The sequence below is a fragment of the Amphibalanus amphitrite genome, unplaced genomic scaffold, assembly GCF_019059575.1.
Source record: "Amphibalanus amphitrite isolate SeventyFive unplaced genomic scaffold, NRLGWU_Aamphi_draft 000212F_arrow, whole genome shotgun sequence".
Lineage (NCBI taxonomy): Eukaryota > Metazoa > Arthropoda > Thecostraca > Balanomorpha > Balanidae > Amphibalanus > Amphibalanus amphitrite.
In genome coordinates, this window is record NW_024881707.1 from 119 (window position 1) to 15852 (window position 15734).

At 45.2% G+C, this 15734-nt stretch overlaps 1 protein-coding gene across 5 annotated transcripts; it reads left to right on the plus strand.

Moving 5' to 3' along the window:
* The first annotated feature begins 778 nt into the window (after positions 1-778).
* Positions 779-15734, plus strand: LOC122385231 (enolase-like). Of its 5 annotated transcripts, none has more exons than XM_043373356.1 (10): positions 793-1014; positions 5938-6029; positions 10845-11003; positions 12445-12560; positions 12877-13031; positions 13195-13360; positions 13706-13902; positions 14456-14741; positions 15012-15149; positions 15351-15734. In XM_043373356.1, the coding sequence occupies exons 2-10, from the start codon at positions 6014-6016 to the stop codon at positions 15471-15473; spliced, it is 1356 nt and encodes a 451-aa protein (XP_043229291.1). In that variant the 5' UTR covers positions 793-1014; positions 5938-6013; the 3' UTR covers positions 15474-15734. The 5 variants fall into 5 exon arrangements, with proteins under 5 accessions (XP_043229289.1, XP_043229291.1, XP_043229292.1 ...); XM_043373357.1 differs by lacking the exon at positions 793-1014 and adding an exon at positions 1613-1627; XM_043373355.1 differs by lacking the exon at positions 793-1014 and adding an exon at positions 5590-5795.

Sequence of the window (15734 nt, forward strand, 5' to 3'; positions counted from 1 at the left end):
CATTTGTCGATGTTGTGAGTGCCCAAACCGGTAGTTGCAGGCCACGGCCACCAATTTGGCTATCTCAACTCAAACTAATGTAAAGGTGGGAGTGTCCCTTTAAGCATAGAGCAGAGCACTTTCTCTTTCAGAGGTCAGTTTTTATCTGCTCTGAAAAGTTTGCCTTACAACCATTGAAAAACAACGTCAGCAGCTTATTTATTATCTTTCTCATAAGTTGAAGTGGGACACTGAGCTGAGATAATTTCAGAGAATCAGAATAGAAAACCGCTGAAAATTCTACCCATACCTGGATAACTATATACCTACGATCTCTTTTGACAATTGACTTATTATTTATTTACCAGATCTTAACAGCATCGGATGAGGATCGGCATGAAATGGATAAGGGGAAAACCCAATTTCCTTGCCCGCAATCTAACAACAATCCCTTGCAACAATCCCTTGCAACAATCAACTTTTTTCCGGCGACAGCGTGTATTTATCATCGAGCATTGTAAATGTAACATGTGCGCCAAAACAAGGCAGGTCTAAATCCAGCTCTATCGTGGAGATTTGGTCTACTTGCTAGAAACTATAGTTCGATTAGCAATTCAACTAGCTAAAAAATATCACTTACAGTTTCGTGTATTTTCATCCTTGACTAGTAAACTTTTATATAACTTACTTTTTTAGCCTGCAAAATTTATTGAATATCTAAAAATAAAGCTATTTTTGGAAAAAGCAAATTTATTTCAGAATCTAGTATGAAAAAGATATTTTATTCAAAAGTTCAACTGGCTTAATAATTTAAATCTAATTATTAAACGTATCTGAAAAGCGGAAATATCTATTATTCTTTTTGATATGTATTCAAGTTTCAAATAGCTTTGGGCTGGCCTTGAAATGCCCTCTCATACAAAACGTCTCTTGCGAGTCTATCCAAAATGCGACCTTGCGTGGAGCCGGCGAAGCTGTGGTTGGTTTTGTGTCGGCCGCCTCTCTTTCACTTCCGTTCCCAGCACAAAATTGCCGGTAAGGATTTCGCACTGGATTATATCAATATTTTGTGCGAGACGTTTGCTTCTGCTGTTGGCCATTTTAAGTGTAGTTCCTTAAAGGGACCCTCCCACCTTAACATTAGTTTTGAGTTGAGATAGCCAAGTTTGCGGCCAGGCTCAGAAACCACCATTTATCCTGGTCGCAACCCCCGCAGCTTTATGGTGTTGAAGAAATTTCTTCCCTTTACTTGCAGGGTGGGACCAGCGTGGTCCCTATCTCTTAACCATTACGGGAATCTGATGACGTCATCAGGCTTTCGAACGTCCGTTAAATGTTTGACTAAAACGTTCTGTAGCACGCGGTGGTATATGCTGCTTTGCGCGCAACAAATGCCGCACTTTCAAATAAAGACGCTAGGAACAGCGGAGATCCCAAAAAGTAAACAAAAGTAAAAGTCTAATATCTTGAAAACCGGTGAATATTTTTCGATGAAATTTGGTAGATATTCGTTTTTGCTCTTTCTGAACCGAGCGACATCACTTTCATGCCAATTCATTAACTTTTTTGAAGGTGGGAGGGTCCCTTTAATGAGGCTGTTGTTTGAAGAAGGTCGTGCTGGTTTTTTCCCAATGCCCCTTACTGCTAGGTACTGTACCCTGCAGGCTTTTTTGTTTGCCCCGCCTCTTTTTCTCTGAACTGTTTTGGATGGAATTAAGTTGTTTGTCATGTCCATATTGCATGTAAAATACTGCATGAAAAGTATTTTTTAACTACGTCTTCCAATGACAGCTGTGGACACTTGTGTATCCGTAAAGCCGGCGTCACTGTCGGTAAATGTCAAGTTTAAGTCCTAAGAAGATTTCATTGATAAATTTTTCATATTATTACATTATTTGACATCCTGAATCCAAAAATGATACTCATATGTCTCGCAAATAAAAGAAAAAAACATAATCAAACCTGACCTAACCTTACCTACTTACCTATAACCTACCAACCTACAACCTACAAACCTAACCTAACCTAACCTAACCTACAAACCTACCTACCTACAACCTAAAACCTACAAACCTACAACCTAACCTAACCTAACCTAAAACCTAAAATTTTTGCTGTTTCATATTCGTATCAACAGCGTCACAATTGTAGTTAGGACCTAAACTTGACATATACCTCACTGTCTGTGGCCGCTAACCGTTATGTTAAGATGAGGCTAGAAAAATATAATCCATCACTTCAGATACACATACACAACAGATACACCACACACAGGTACCTGTGTGTACCACCAAGTTTCTTGAAATTAAAAAAAATCATTGGATTTTGATTCACCTCATGCTGATGTGCAAGCTAAACAATCTTAACAAAAGTAAAGTTTGGTTTTTAATCTGAAAATAAATTTTGTCTTTTGGTTCGGGGGCGGCATTTGGGTCGTATTATTAACTGGATTATTTTCCAGCTGGTGCTGTATGGACTGGTGGCGCTAGCAGAGCTTGTTTAAAGGAAATAGTTCACTTTCACGAAATTATTTTTTTGCAACGGATTTATGATTTTTTATGTTCAAAATAATCAGCAAAGAAAATGAAACCTTTTTATAACAAAATATTATTTTCTATATTTTGATATAGGAAGAACTTTTCAGTTTCTGTAAGGCACACGCTATCAAGTATGAAAAGAGCATGGGTCCCGAAAATTCTTCAGAAACAGAGAAATTATCGCAGCCACTGGCATTTGGGCGATCTGCTCGATCTGATAATGTTCCCCTGAATGTCCTAATTGATCAGTACGAGAATTTCTCTAGAGTTCTCGTAGATAATTTCTCTAGTTTCTGAAGAATTTTCGGGACCCATGCTCTTTTCATACTGGATGGAAATATATGCAAGGCACACATCCTCAAGGCAAGACACCTTTTTCGGGACGAGAAATAGAATATCTTTGCCTAGGGTGATCGTTGGGCTGTAAAAGCTCCTGATTTATGCTCGTCTCAGCCCAAGCTACGGAACTGCTATTCCAGTTCAAAACCCATGTTAAAAAGTGAACTATTTCCTTTAATAGCAATACAAGATATAAATGACTAAATATATATCTATTAATTTTTCTATGAGTGCCATTTTACTTGTTCATATTGATATCAATCTACTCTATTACCATGTTTATATAACACCATAGCTATCGTATGTCGCCAGCTGACCAGCCAGCAGATTTTATCCAGTTGTTAGTAAGACCCGGCCTTTCCAACAAATGATGAATCTACCCAAGAATCTTGGATCTACCAGTGATTATGGATCTACCACTACACTGGTAAATGATGGATCTACCCTTGGATGATGGATTTACCAGTGACACTTCTACCCAGACAGCAAAGTATGGTAACAGAGTAGATGAGAAACACCAAATAGCCATAGTGATCAATCTACACCAGCTTACACCAACCCAAATTGGACTTAAGATTTGCACCAGGCTGTAATGGAGCAAAACCAGCGATCATTGTCGAGGGAGCCGTTTTAGACCCGTGTTTGACGCCAGGAGACGCTTGGCAGCTTTCACCGCCACCTCCGCCCTCCCATTAGACTGCAGAAAGTGTGCAGAGGACTTCCGATGGCGCACGCCCCAGGTTTGCAGGAATTCTGCCGTCGCTCCTGCTGAGAACTCCGGCCCACCATCACTGGAGAGCTCCTTTGGGACACCAAACCTCAAGAAGAATGCACGCAGGACTGCTGGATAAGGCCCGACGCCCCAGCCAGACTTGTACCGCTGGGTGAACCGAAGACCTCTACCCATCCAGACAAGTCGGTCTCTAACAACGAGATAATGGCGGCCAGGGTACTCAAAGAAGCCAGCGAAGATCTGTTCAAACGGCGTCGAAGGCAGCGGCGGGGTAGCGGCCTGCGACGGAGCGTTTCGAATGCACATGGTGCATCGGTCGCGTGTGTCCTGGATGTCTGCGGTCATCCCAGGCCAGAACACAATAGCCCAAGCTCTGCGCTCCATTGATGCGACGCCTTGATGGGCCGCGTGGAGGTGCTGAAGAACACGACGGCGAAGGGACGATGGGACCACTACCCGATCCTGGTACATGACGACTCCGTCCTGAGCGTAAGAGCGTCACGGATGGGCCAGAATGGTGCTGCGTCACTGACCACCGCAGATTCTTCCGGGAAACCGACCTCGATCAGGCGGAGAACAACAGACACAGAAGAGTCTCGTGCTGACTCAATCACGAGCTCAGTCCAGGAGATGGCAGCGATCACTTGAGCGTCATGTTGGATGGCGGCCACCAGGACGGACTCGGCACGATCGGTGATTCCCGCTTCTCCCATCACTGGGTGAGACGGGTGGCGAGATGCTGCATCGGCCGCATGATTGGTAGCGCCAGGGAGGTACCTGACCTCAAACCGCCACGGAAGCGTCCGCTGCTTGAGCCGGAATAGCCGTGTGTTTGTGATCTCGTCCAGCGTGCGGTCGCCGAAGATCTTCGTGAGCGGTTTGTGGTCCGTTACTACGACGAGGTTGTCGCAGCCTTTCGGCCCAGCCGTTCTCGAGATCTGGAAGCGGCACCCTGCACGTGCGCACGTGCAAAATGGGTCCCAACTGACTTGTGTTCCTAACCTAACCGCCCTACTAACTGGTTCCTAACCGTGTACCAAATTTGAGCGCAATCGGTCCAGCCGTTCTCGAGATCTGGAATAGACCCTGCACGTGCGCACGTGCAGCAGCATCCAAACTCTGGCACATGGATATGCATTGCCTAGTGGGTGCCTACCTACCTGCCAACTTTCAGCGTAATCGGTTTAGTAGTTACCGAGATATTGCGTTACTTTGGGAAATTCACCGAAATCATAAATAATGTGCTTGCGACCGAATGGCGAATCTGATCCATTGTGCAGTGGCATGGTGAGCTTAGGGATAACGAGAACATTTTTTAGGGGGGATTAGGTCGTTTTTGCAGTATGGTAAATATTGAAAATGGTCTTTTGCACATCGTACGGACGTGTTAGTGCACGAGCTCTGTTCTCCGTGCGGAGGGGGTTACACGGTACTCGGGTATCGGCAGCTGCGCGGGGATGGCCCGGCGCACATTGGCAGCGGTGACTGCACAGGGCGGGACGGTGTCTGACAGCTCCAAAAATATCCGGCCACGTGACAACGCTCATGGCGCGCTGCGTTCCATTCATCGGTGTGCGATGACTAGTGTGTGGGTGGTTGAGACATACGCAAATATCTTATTGGTGCATTTTTTGTATTACCTTCTAGTGGTAGCATCAGTTTTATAGTATGATTTTGAGCACTTGTATTTTAATTGCTTTGCTTATGCAATGGCCGTGTCTTGTATTGTAACAATGGGACGTTACTTTCGCCTTTTTAACATCACCCTGAAATATGTAACCAACGATAATTGCGTATCATGTATGTCAAAGCTGAGTAGGCATCGTGAAAAGATATTCGCTCCTACTTTTTAGTTTTTTAAGCACGTGACCAACCATACTGGTTTTGCATTCATCGTAGCAAGTACTTTCTAATAACTGTAAGAAACTGCATTGTTTTTTAGGTTATATCCGTCTTCTTATTTCTTGCTAGAAAAATCGATTTGTATGCTGGGGTGCTGGGCTATTTTACCGGCAGTTTCCCGCGCCATGCCTGCACTCTTTGTGATGACGTGACATAATTCTCATCGGCGGAAAATGCCTACTAAGTTTTTCACGTTTTGTCACGTGAAATGCGACTTTCGGCGGGCGATCAGAATTTCATTTGTTTTCTGGGGAGTACACGTTGTGTATTAGGTCTTGAATCAGGTGTTTTTCATCACCCATCAGGTAACAACGATGCATTTGTTTGATTCATAATTGCAAAATAGCATTTGTCCTAAATTAAATTCAATCATCCATTGTGTATGACTGGAATACAGCAATCGCCAACTCAATGACAACAGGCATGACGACGTGTGACCCGTTTCAGACCTCCTGTTCCGTCAAACTTCCTTCATCCTCCTGTTCATCCTTCCGTGGTTCATCCTTGGGATCTGATGGATTAAATGGCCCTTTGTTGTGGTGAGTACTGCCTGATTCAAAGCAGCGCTGATTAGAGAGCGGCTTGCAACGCAATAGCGGTTTGTGTCTATTTGCAGCTGATAGCTTGGCCTTATATTGAAGTTCAATATCACACCTTTTGAAATATCGCTTATCGGCCTCTAGCCTACCATCTGGCCGCACCATTTTATGTGCTCAAAATATTTTATTTATGTGTTGTTGAGTATTGACATTTAAGAACGTTGTTGTGTGCACTTGATTATCAATAATTTGTTGAGTGATTTTTGCAAGGAAAATCTTCGCTCTAACTGTTATCCTTAGATGTTAACGACGCACGTAAGTTCTACCATTAACTAATGACGCTGACCTGATAAAATTGTATTTCCCGTATCTTATCTAGCAAAGGCGATGAATGTCGTTAAAGGTAGTGTGCCAGCTTTCTTGGACCGTATGGAGTTAATGGCCCAGATAAGGAGAACCGGATTTTTAGAACTTATCCATACCTTCAAAACTCATGGAAACGTCTTAAATTCTTCAAATTTTGAGTACCCCAGTGCGAAATTCGCCCCGACGGGTTGTCGGTCGTACCCCAACCACATTTCACACCACTATGAACAATAAATGCACACACTGAAATCGCTATTACCGATATGCTCATCCAATCAAGTTTCGATAAACCCGTTCATCATCAGCTCCTGCGGTTTCGAACACGCCTGTTAGGTGGTGCGGTAGACCACGCCCAAAGCCAGGGCCCCGGTAACGTGAGGTAGCCGAGTCAGGGCAGCGTGCGCTGACCCAAGCCGGAGCCGCGCGTCCTCCCGGTGTCATGTGATAGCCCGGGGCTGCCCGCGGGGATGCGGTAGACCGCGCCCAAAGCTGCGGCCCCGGCTTGGGTCAGCGCACGCTGCCCCGACTCGGCTACCTCACGTTACCGGGGCCCTGGCTTTGGGCGCGGCTTCTGCTCATACTTTGTGGTGCGGTGGTGGTGCGTCGGGCTGCGCGCTCTGACTTCGGCCAAGAAAAATGCGTCAGCTGATCATTGTCATTTCTGCCACTTGCGTGTGGTGAAATGGGGTCATAACTTATAAGACGGCTTTTTCATATCAATTATTTTACATAAAATTATATTTCAAACCATAAATAATGTTCGACAGCCAAATATTAAAAGAAACAATACCAATACGGGCTTACAGTTTAAGGCTCGACATTGTGTTGTCTACGATTAGACAGCTGATAACTCATTCCCGTACGTCGTATGGTCGTAACACTATAATGACCTTTGCTTATTGTCACAAGTGCGCCGCATTCGCGATTGTTGCCCGACGCCTGTTTGCAGGTGAGCCCACTACAGTTGTTATACATATCTAAAAACCGATAAACTTTTAGGCGAAAAAGGCACTATTCCAGGCCCATTTTTGATTTTTTTGCGATATTAGGTAAAAACAGAAGCTTCTTATCCTAGGAAAAATAAAATGGGAAATCTTTCAAAGGTGGCACACTACCTTTAAAGAGGGATAAACCGATGGGCACAACACTTAATTTTTATCTGTCATATAATCAGCTTTAGTCCGTTGATCCGTTCGACCTGTCGAAAGAAAATGTGAAATGCCCCTAAAGAATGGTAAATTGCGGGCGTATATCAGCGCAGTGATCTTCTGATCCAAGTTTGGGTATGCAGATTGCAGGATGTTGAACAACTTACGAAAATCAGGCTTAAAGGGTAGATAACATTTATACATCCATATAGCATCCATACATCAGCCCTACTATATGGCGGTGCCACAATACAGTTGACGTGGCATAGACACTAGATAGTCGGCATCCAAGGTTGGAAGATTTTGACTTCACATGGCATTGTGGATTACGTTGGCGTCCCGCCAGCTTGCAACTTTTTGTCGTAACGAGTGTACCCCATCGAACATGTTAAGTATTTCCTAATGAAACTCTTTCAAATCCGCATTCCCAAATCTGCATATATCATCAGTTGCGGGCTACACGGAGACTGAAGCGATCGCTGCTCCGTTTTGGTGAAAAACGGTCGGCTGAGAACGGGCCAAATCTTGGAGTGGTGATCGCAGCCTATTATCGAAGTTAATCACTTAAAAATAAAATATCATTTGGAGAAGGCTAAAAACGATGTTTGTGATTTTTGCTGCGTCAATTTTGATGAAGAAATGCGCTTTTCACGATTATGCCAAGTAAAGTACCCGAGAAGTTATATTTTTAAGTAAATGCAAATTATTAGACGAATTTTCGACATCACTGCCACCTTATTCGGCAAGTTGAGACGCCAAGACGCGATGTGTGCTTTCCCGTCTTGCTTTGAAACCTCTCAAAACTGGCAAAATTCTTGTGTTGTGCATTGTGCTGATAAAGGCAGCGTATTCGTTTCGTCAAGTAATTTAATTATTATTATTATTATTATATTATTATTATTATATCGTTTATTCCACTAACCACGATCATCGGGTGGGCGTTACAGTGGAACATTGCCAATTCCAACACATCTGTTCATGCAGTAAACAATGATTGTTGGTACGTTTAACGGTACACTGCAGGGCATATGCGAGCACATCCGCACACATTGCCAATTCCAACACGTCTGTGCATGCGGTTAACAGTGATGGTTGGTACATATAACGGTACACTACAGGGTACATACAAGTACATTCGCACACATTGGGTGAAACGTGGTCATCAGTTGTCAGTGTTTGCTTTTGCTAGGAGGTACTTTTTCAGTTCAGATTTTGAGGCATTCCTCATTCTAGTAGGCAAACTATTCCACAATTTAGAGCCATGATATGACAGTGAATATTTCATAAAATCTGTTCGCGGAGCAACCAGATCTAGGTTCTCCGACTGTCTTGTCTCACGGTCAGATCTTCTAGTTATAAAGAGCGAGGATATCAAAGGTGTTGTAATCTCCGGAAAAAGCAGACACTGACGAATTATATTCAATGCAGCAATGTCATGTTCGAAGGCTAAGTCTCTTCGCCATGCCACATTCGCACTCTCACGACCCGTGATACGTCGAGCAAATTTTACAATTTTAGATATCCTTTTCCCCTGTGTCAAGCCACAATTCCCCCATACAGAAACACAGAAACGGATATGTGGAAGAACTAACGAATTAACAAGCAGTGCAATAGTTTTCAAGGGCATAATGTGACGCAAGTGACTCAGGCGTATCAGCATGCCAATGCATTTGCCAACGACAGTGTCGATATGGCTACTCCACGTAAGACAGCTGTCTAAAGTAACGCCCAAACTAATTAGAGACGGCTTAACTTGTACCACAGTATCAAATACATGTACACTCTTCAAATTAATCTTTTTCAAAACACATCTAGTGCCAAAAACAGTGACTTGTGATTTGGCAGCATTTACAGAAAGGCGGTTCCGGGAGAACCACACCCCAAGCCTTTGAAGAAGGGTCTGAAGGCGACCTATCACAGTATCTAGTTCGTTTGGTGGTCCCGAAACCATCACCTGAGTGTCATCGGCGTATTGAATTATTGATCCTGATTCAGACGCAACGGTGGGTAAATCATTCATGTACAAGTTAAACAACATCGGACCCAACACACTTCCCTGTGGAACACCTGACAGCACATCACCCTTCGCATCTATACAACCCCTCACATACTGGCGCCTACCAGAAAGATAGCTTTTGAACCATGGGTGTTCAATGCCATAGTGTGAGAGTTTCGCTAGCAATATACGATGATCTACACAATCAAACGCCTTGCTCAGATCTAGCGATACCAGAATGCAAATGTTTCCCTTATCAATAGAAGCCCTGATGGATTCCGTCAATGCAATCAGGGCATGTTCAACGGAATAGCGTGGTCGGAAACCAAACTGATTTTCTGACAACACATCGCAGTCATCTAGGTACGTACTTAGCTGAAGAGAGACAAGTCTCTCGAGAATTTTGGAAGCGACGCTTAAAAGGGATATAGGTCTAAAGCTAGACGCCTCCTTTGGGTCACCTTTTCCCTTGTAAATGGGAACTACTTCAGCTATTTTCCAACAGGATGGCAAAGTACCGCTGGTGATGGATGAGTTAAATACTCGTAGAAGCGATCCAAGAAGCCTGGAAGAGAAAGACTTGAATAAAAAAGCAGGGAGTCTATCTGGCCCACATGACGTGTGTGATTTTAAGGATCTAATAACTAAGCGTAATTCGTCCAATGTTGCTGGGCGACTGACTGCTAACTGTTGCTGGGCGTCAAACTACAACATAATTCAAAAAATATGTTGTAGTTTTGTATCATGTCTTCTACCGCACCTTGAACAAGTGCATTTTTCTTCACACCATCGTTTCCAGTTTCGGTGTGCGAAACTTGATTTTGCGTTCATTTTCTTATGTTCCTGTTTCTCCCCTTTCAATAAAACCTTTTTTGTGAAGTAGCCGCCACAGATGATGCGCGAGAAAAAATCATTTGTTTGTGATTAGCTCATTTGTTCCTTTTCCGTCTCCTTCACCGAGTACAGCGAAATATCGTGTTTGTTCAATTAATATTTCACACTTAATTTTAAATCAACTAATTGCATCGTCTATCGTTTCTTCTAAGTATCTTTAGAAGGTAATTATCGGAATCGTTGAATGTGTTTGTGAATTTAACCGCCATTGGCAGGATGTTTATCAGAGTATTGTGTATTCTCATTGCTATCGAGATTTAACGAAAAATAATCTTTCTTGTCGGCGTAAAACTGCTCGCTAGTCACCGCCATCACTTAACAAAATGTGCAAGAACTTCACGTTATGAAACCTCTGCAGCGATTCATGGTTATCAGACTTAACATTGATCCTCATAATCTCACCTGTTCCAGGTAAAGGTTCATCCTCGGTCGTCAGTTCCAAGAAAATGCCGATCCAGAAGGTTCACGCCCGCAGTATCTTCGACTCCCGTGGCAACCCCACGGTCGAGGTCGACCTGTTCACGGAGAAGGGCCTCTTCCGTGCCGCCGTGCCCTCTGGCGCCAGTACCGGTACGTTAAAAGCCTCAGCTTTTACACGTTTGGTGATCAACTTAGGTTTTTAAGTGTGATATTGATGTGAGGCGGGTGATACGAGTGGTCAAATTAACCTTCGCCCCAGTGTGGGGGGGGGGGGCATATGTTACCACCCTGTCGCGTTTTTTTCGTATAAATAAAAAACCGCGGCGCGTAGCGCCGCGCCGCTTGGGGTAGCTTTTGGTGCATCAATTTAGACAATGTGTGAAATTTTTGACCCCAGGTCATGTCAGGTCAGGTCACTAGGTCAAGTTAACTGACCAAGCCTAAAAAAAAAGTTTGCAATCATGTCCAGCCTGCAGTGTTTGTCAGAGAGGTTTCAAACTTGGTGGATTACATGATGTTATGGGTGCCTACAATTTGTATATCTCGGATTTTTTATATGCGTGACCTAAGGTCAGGTCAGTGGCGTGACCTTTCCATTATAAGTCAATGGAGAAAAACGAAAATGCCTCTAGATCCGTGTGTACGCATAGGAACAGTCCAAATATTTCAGGATAACAATGATTTGGACCACCCGTGACGACCAAGGTGTCTTTTTTGCTGATAGCCTCTTGAAAGGTCATCCGAGGTCATTTGAGGCTACAAACAGTTTTTTGCCAATAACTCTCGATTGGAAAGAGATAGAACGCTGGGGTTGGCCTCATTGTGTTTGTCTTGCCGAGACGCATCGACTGATATGCAACATGACCTTTTTCGGTCAGGTCATGACCTTGACCTGAGGTCAAATTTTGAAGTTGCCCTTTCAAGGTCAACTTATAGTTCATTCGACGCGTCTCGGCGAGAGGAACACGATTCTGGCATTAGAAATGGCCTAGTTTTTTTTTAGTCAAAAGTTATTGTCGAAAAACACTTTTCTTAAAAACAGCTATTTTTGGAGTTTTTGCCCTCTGGAGGCTAAACCGTTGACCTGAGGTCATTTTTGATGATGACCTTATCAAAAGAAGAGTTCAAAAGCTATCGATTGCTTTTCCCAGCGTTTTTCTAGCTATCATAGTTCCTGAGATAATGGCATGTTTTCTGAAAAATATAATGACAACTCGCAAATTTTGACCTTTGATGACCTCTGGTGACCCCAATATTGCTCTAAGATGAAAAATGACCGAATACTTTCAAACGTACGCATCAAGAGCTATCGACTGCTTTTCACCGCGTCTTTCTAGCCCTCTTAGTTTTTGAGTTAGAGGTGGGTGGTAACATATGCCCCCCCTCACTAGGGCGAAGTTGGCGGAGACCGCCACTGGGGCGCGGGTTAATAATGCATAATTTTTGGGTGATTGTGTCGGGAAATCATGATATTCTTGGTCGTTCAAGATTGCTTTACGATAAACGAAGCCCTACTTCTGTTCGAATACATTCGATGTTCTTGAAACTTAACAGTCTAGATAAGTTATTATAACATTTGAACATTTTCCAGGCGTGCACGAGGCTCTTGAGCTGCGCGATGGCGACAAGTCTAAGTACATGGGCAAGAGCGTCTTCAAGGCGGTCGAGAACATCAACAAGATCATTGTACCCGAACTTCTGAAGAAGGTTAGAATACCTCAATCAATAAAGGGCTGGTGGTAAAGTCAGAAATTAGATAGGCACCATCGATCCTATTTGCGTTCATGGCATCTACATATAGGAGGCTGACATTATCGTGGAAAAATCAGAAATGTGGCTAGACTCAAAAAGTTATAAACCTTTTTCATTGATTACGCTTTAACTTTTTCATTTGGCTACAATCGAACAGGTAGACCGAATGAAGAAAACTGCTTCCAGAGAAACACGTTTTTTACTGTTCACGTGAACACTCCTTAAACGTTTAGTCGCTGTGATGCTAACGGTCTGCGTTTGATATCTGCAGAACCTGGAGCCCACCCAGCAGAAGGAGATCGATGAGTTCATGATCCAGCTGGACGGCACGCCCAACAAATCCAAGCTGGGAGCCAACGCCATCCTGGGCGTGTCGCTGGCTGTGTGCAAGGCCGGCGCCGCCGCCAAGGGCATTCCTCTCTACAAGTCAGTATGAACAGTGCTTGGGGGTGGGGGGGGGGGGAGGAAGGGGGACCTCACTGTTCTGGCTTGAACGCATTGTCTAACCTAGTTCAGCGTTTTACTAGCCAGCACTAGTATTTACTTTTTTAATTGTCCATGATTAATGATCACCGTTCAACCGTCTCAGGCACATTGCCGACCTTGCCGGCAACAAGAACATCGTGCTGCCGACGCCGGCCTTCAACGTCATCAACGGCGGCTCGCACGCCGGCAACAAGCTGGCCATGCAGGAGTTCATGATCCTGCCGACGGGCGCGGCCAACTTCACAGAGGCCATGCGTATGGGATCGGAGGTGAGGCGGTCGGCAGCGTGGGAACCAGTGGGGGAGGGTGTAGCGTAATGTCGAGGACGGTCTGCTGGTGATATTGGGTGTGATGTGATTTAGTTTTGACTGTTGAATGACCTCATCGGTGATTGGGGAAATACGCCGTTGATGATTTACAAATAAACAAAACTAAACATGTTAAGCTCGGCTAATGGCAGACGTCTGTCCATTGAACAACAGGAAAGCACTATTGCGAGAGATCAGTCATCCCTTGAAATATGTGTTTATGTAATCTATGACAATCTGTATCTGTATTTTGAATCTGTATGCTGCAAATTAATGATTGTTCCTAACCTGCCTCCACCTGTTCAGGTCTACCACAATCTGAAGGCCGTCATCAAGAAGAAGTTCGGCCTGGACGCCACTGCCGTCGGCGATGAGGGCGGCTTCGCGCCCAACATCCAGAACAACGAGGAGGCGCTCACCATGCTGATGGAAGCCATCGAGAAGGCCGGCTACACGGGCAAGGTGGACATCGGCATGGACGTGGCCGCATCAGAGTTCCACAAGTGAGTCCCGACAACGGGTGAAATCTGGGGATGGGGGGCGATTATGACGGGGAGACTATGGTCACTGGTCAGCAGTTGGGCTTTGGCGGAACCAGTTGCATCGATATGGGTGAAACGTAGGCTTTATTTGAGGCACCTTTGATGCATGTTCACGTCTTAATTATTGATGTGGCTGTTTCAACGCTGCTTAGCATATTGCAGCTCATTCGGTATTGCAGCTTTCAGGTCTTACCTATTTATTTATTTATTTATTTATTTATTTATTTATTTATTTATTTATTCAAGTGATCACCAACAGGGCGGACCCCCACTGACAGGCGAAGTCAAACTAACACTATACATGATAAACAATGACATACGGGCAAACAATGCAGAGTAAACAGTAGGTAAATATTACGATAAATATAGCTAAAAAATATATGTTCCTTTTTATCATTTATCCAAGTTATTTACTTGGTTTCGTTTCATTGTTACGAATACAGTGATGCGATCATCGATTACTGTACGGTAATTTCCCTCGATTTCTAACTCACTACCCTCCTGCGCCGCTCAGGGCCGACGGCCAGTACGACCTCGACTTCAAGACTGAGAACAACGACGGCAGCAAGGTGATCAGCGGCGAGGCGCTGGCCGACATGTACCGCGACTGGGCCAAGCGCTACCCGATCGTCTCCGTCGAGGATCCGTTCGACCAGGACGACTGGGATAGCTGGGTGAAGTACACGGCCAGCGTGGAGCACCAGGTGGTCGGCGACGACCTGACCGTCACCAACCCGCAGCGCATCCAGATGGGCATCGACAAGAAGGCCTGCAACTGCCTCCTGCTCAAAGTCAACCAGGTGAGGCCGACGGAGATTGTGCCTCAGTTTTCGCACACAGTTGAAGGAAACTTGTTTTTAACTTTTAACGTCACTTTTTTGTCTTTAGGATCTGTTTGACTTGGATGGGCCTTAGATCATATTTATTCAAGAAGATAGCGCTTCCGTGGCGCAGCCACGGTGATTGGAAATAGGATGCTCAGTAAAAGCCAGTCGACGCAGTCGCGGCCGCGCTGCCCCTCCTACAGATGTCTCCGCCAGTGTCTGAGCGTTACCCACTCCTCCCCGCAGATCGGCAGCGTGACGGAGTCGATCGCGGCGCACCAGCTGGCCAAGTCGGACGGCTGGGGCACCATGGTGTCGCACAGGTCCGGTGAGACCGAGGACCCGTTCATCGCTGACCTGGTGGTCGGACTCAGCACCGGACAGGTCAGTTACGGGGGGTGGGGGGGGGGGGGGCATGGGGATGGAGACGACTGAGAGGTCAACGCTGTCGTGTTATAGGACTTCTTGTACGAATAGCGTTGAAGTTTGTGAAAGCGGTGCTTTTGTGGCGTAAGGAGTCTGGGGTTTTGGTGCGGTCTAGTGGTAGCCGTGAGCTGTTTACTGAATGTGTATTTATTCCTGCAGATCAAGACCGGCGCCCCATGCCGCTCCGAGCGTCTCTGCAAATACAACCAGATCCTCCGTATTGAGGAGGAGCTGGGCGCCAACGCCAAGTACGCTGGCAAGAACTTCCGCCGCCCGCAGTAAGGCGCCTGGCGCCGGCGGTCGCCTCCTCCGCCCCCTCTCTCCTCCGTACACTCCGCTACTCCTCCCCTCTCTCTCTCTGTCTCTGTGTCTGTGTATCGCACTGCCGAGCGAATGGTGAGCTAGGCTAGTCGCCGACATGCTGAATGTGATAGAAGAGTCAAGTCGCAAAATCCCACATATGATGGAGAACTGGGATGTTATCTGCCGATTTATGAAATCTTGCTGTTGTGAGTTCGGACCCAAATAAATTATTATGTTGGA

What these genes read in the sequence shown, in the direction of transcription:
- LOC122385231 (XM_043373354.1), top strand. Translation starts at nt 927, where the DNA reads ATGCGACCTTGCGTGGAGCCGGCGAAGCTGTGGTTGGTTTTGTGTCGG. An exon ending in TTCCCAGCACAAAATTGCCG is followed by an intron (nt 1,015 to 10,844) that starts GTAAGGATTTCG and finishes CACCTGTTCCAG; the next exon opens with GTAAAGGTTCATCCTCGGTC. An exon ending in TCGGACTCAGCACCGGACAG is followed by an intron (nt 15,150 to 15,350) that starts GTCAGTTACGGG and finishes TTATTCCTGCAG; the next exon opens with ATCAAGACCGGCGCCCCATG.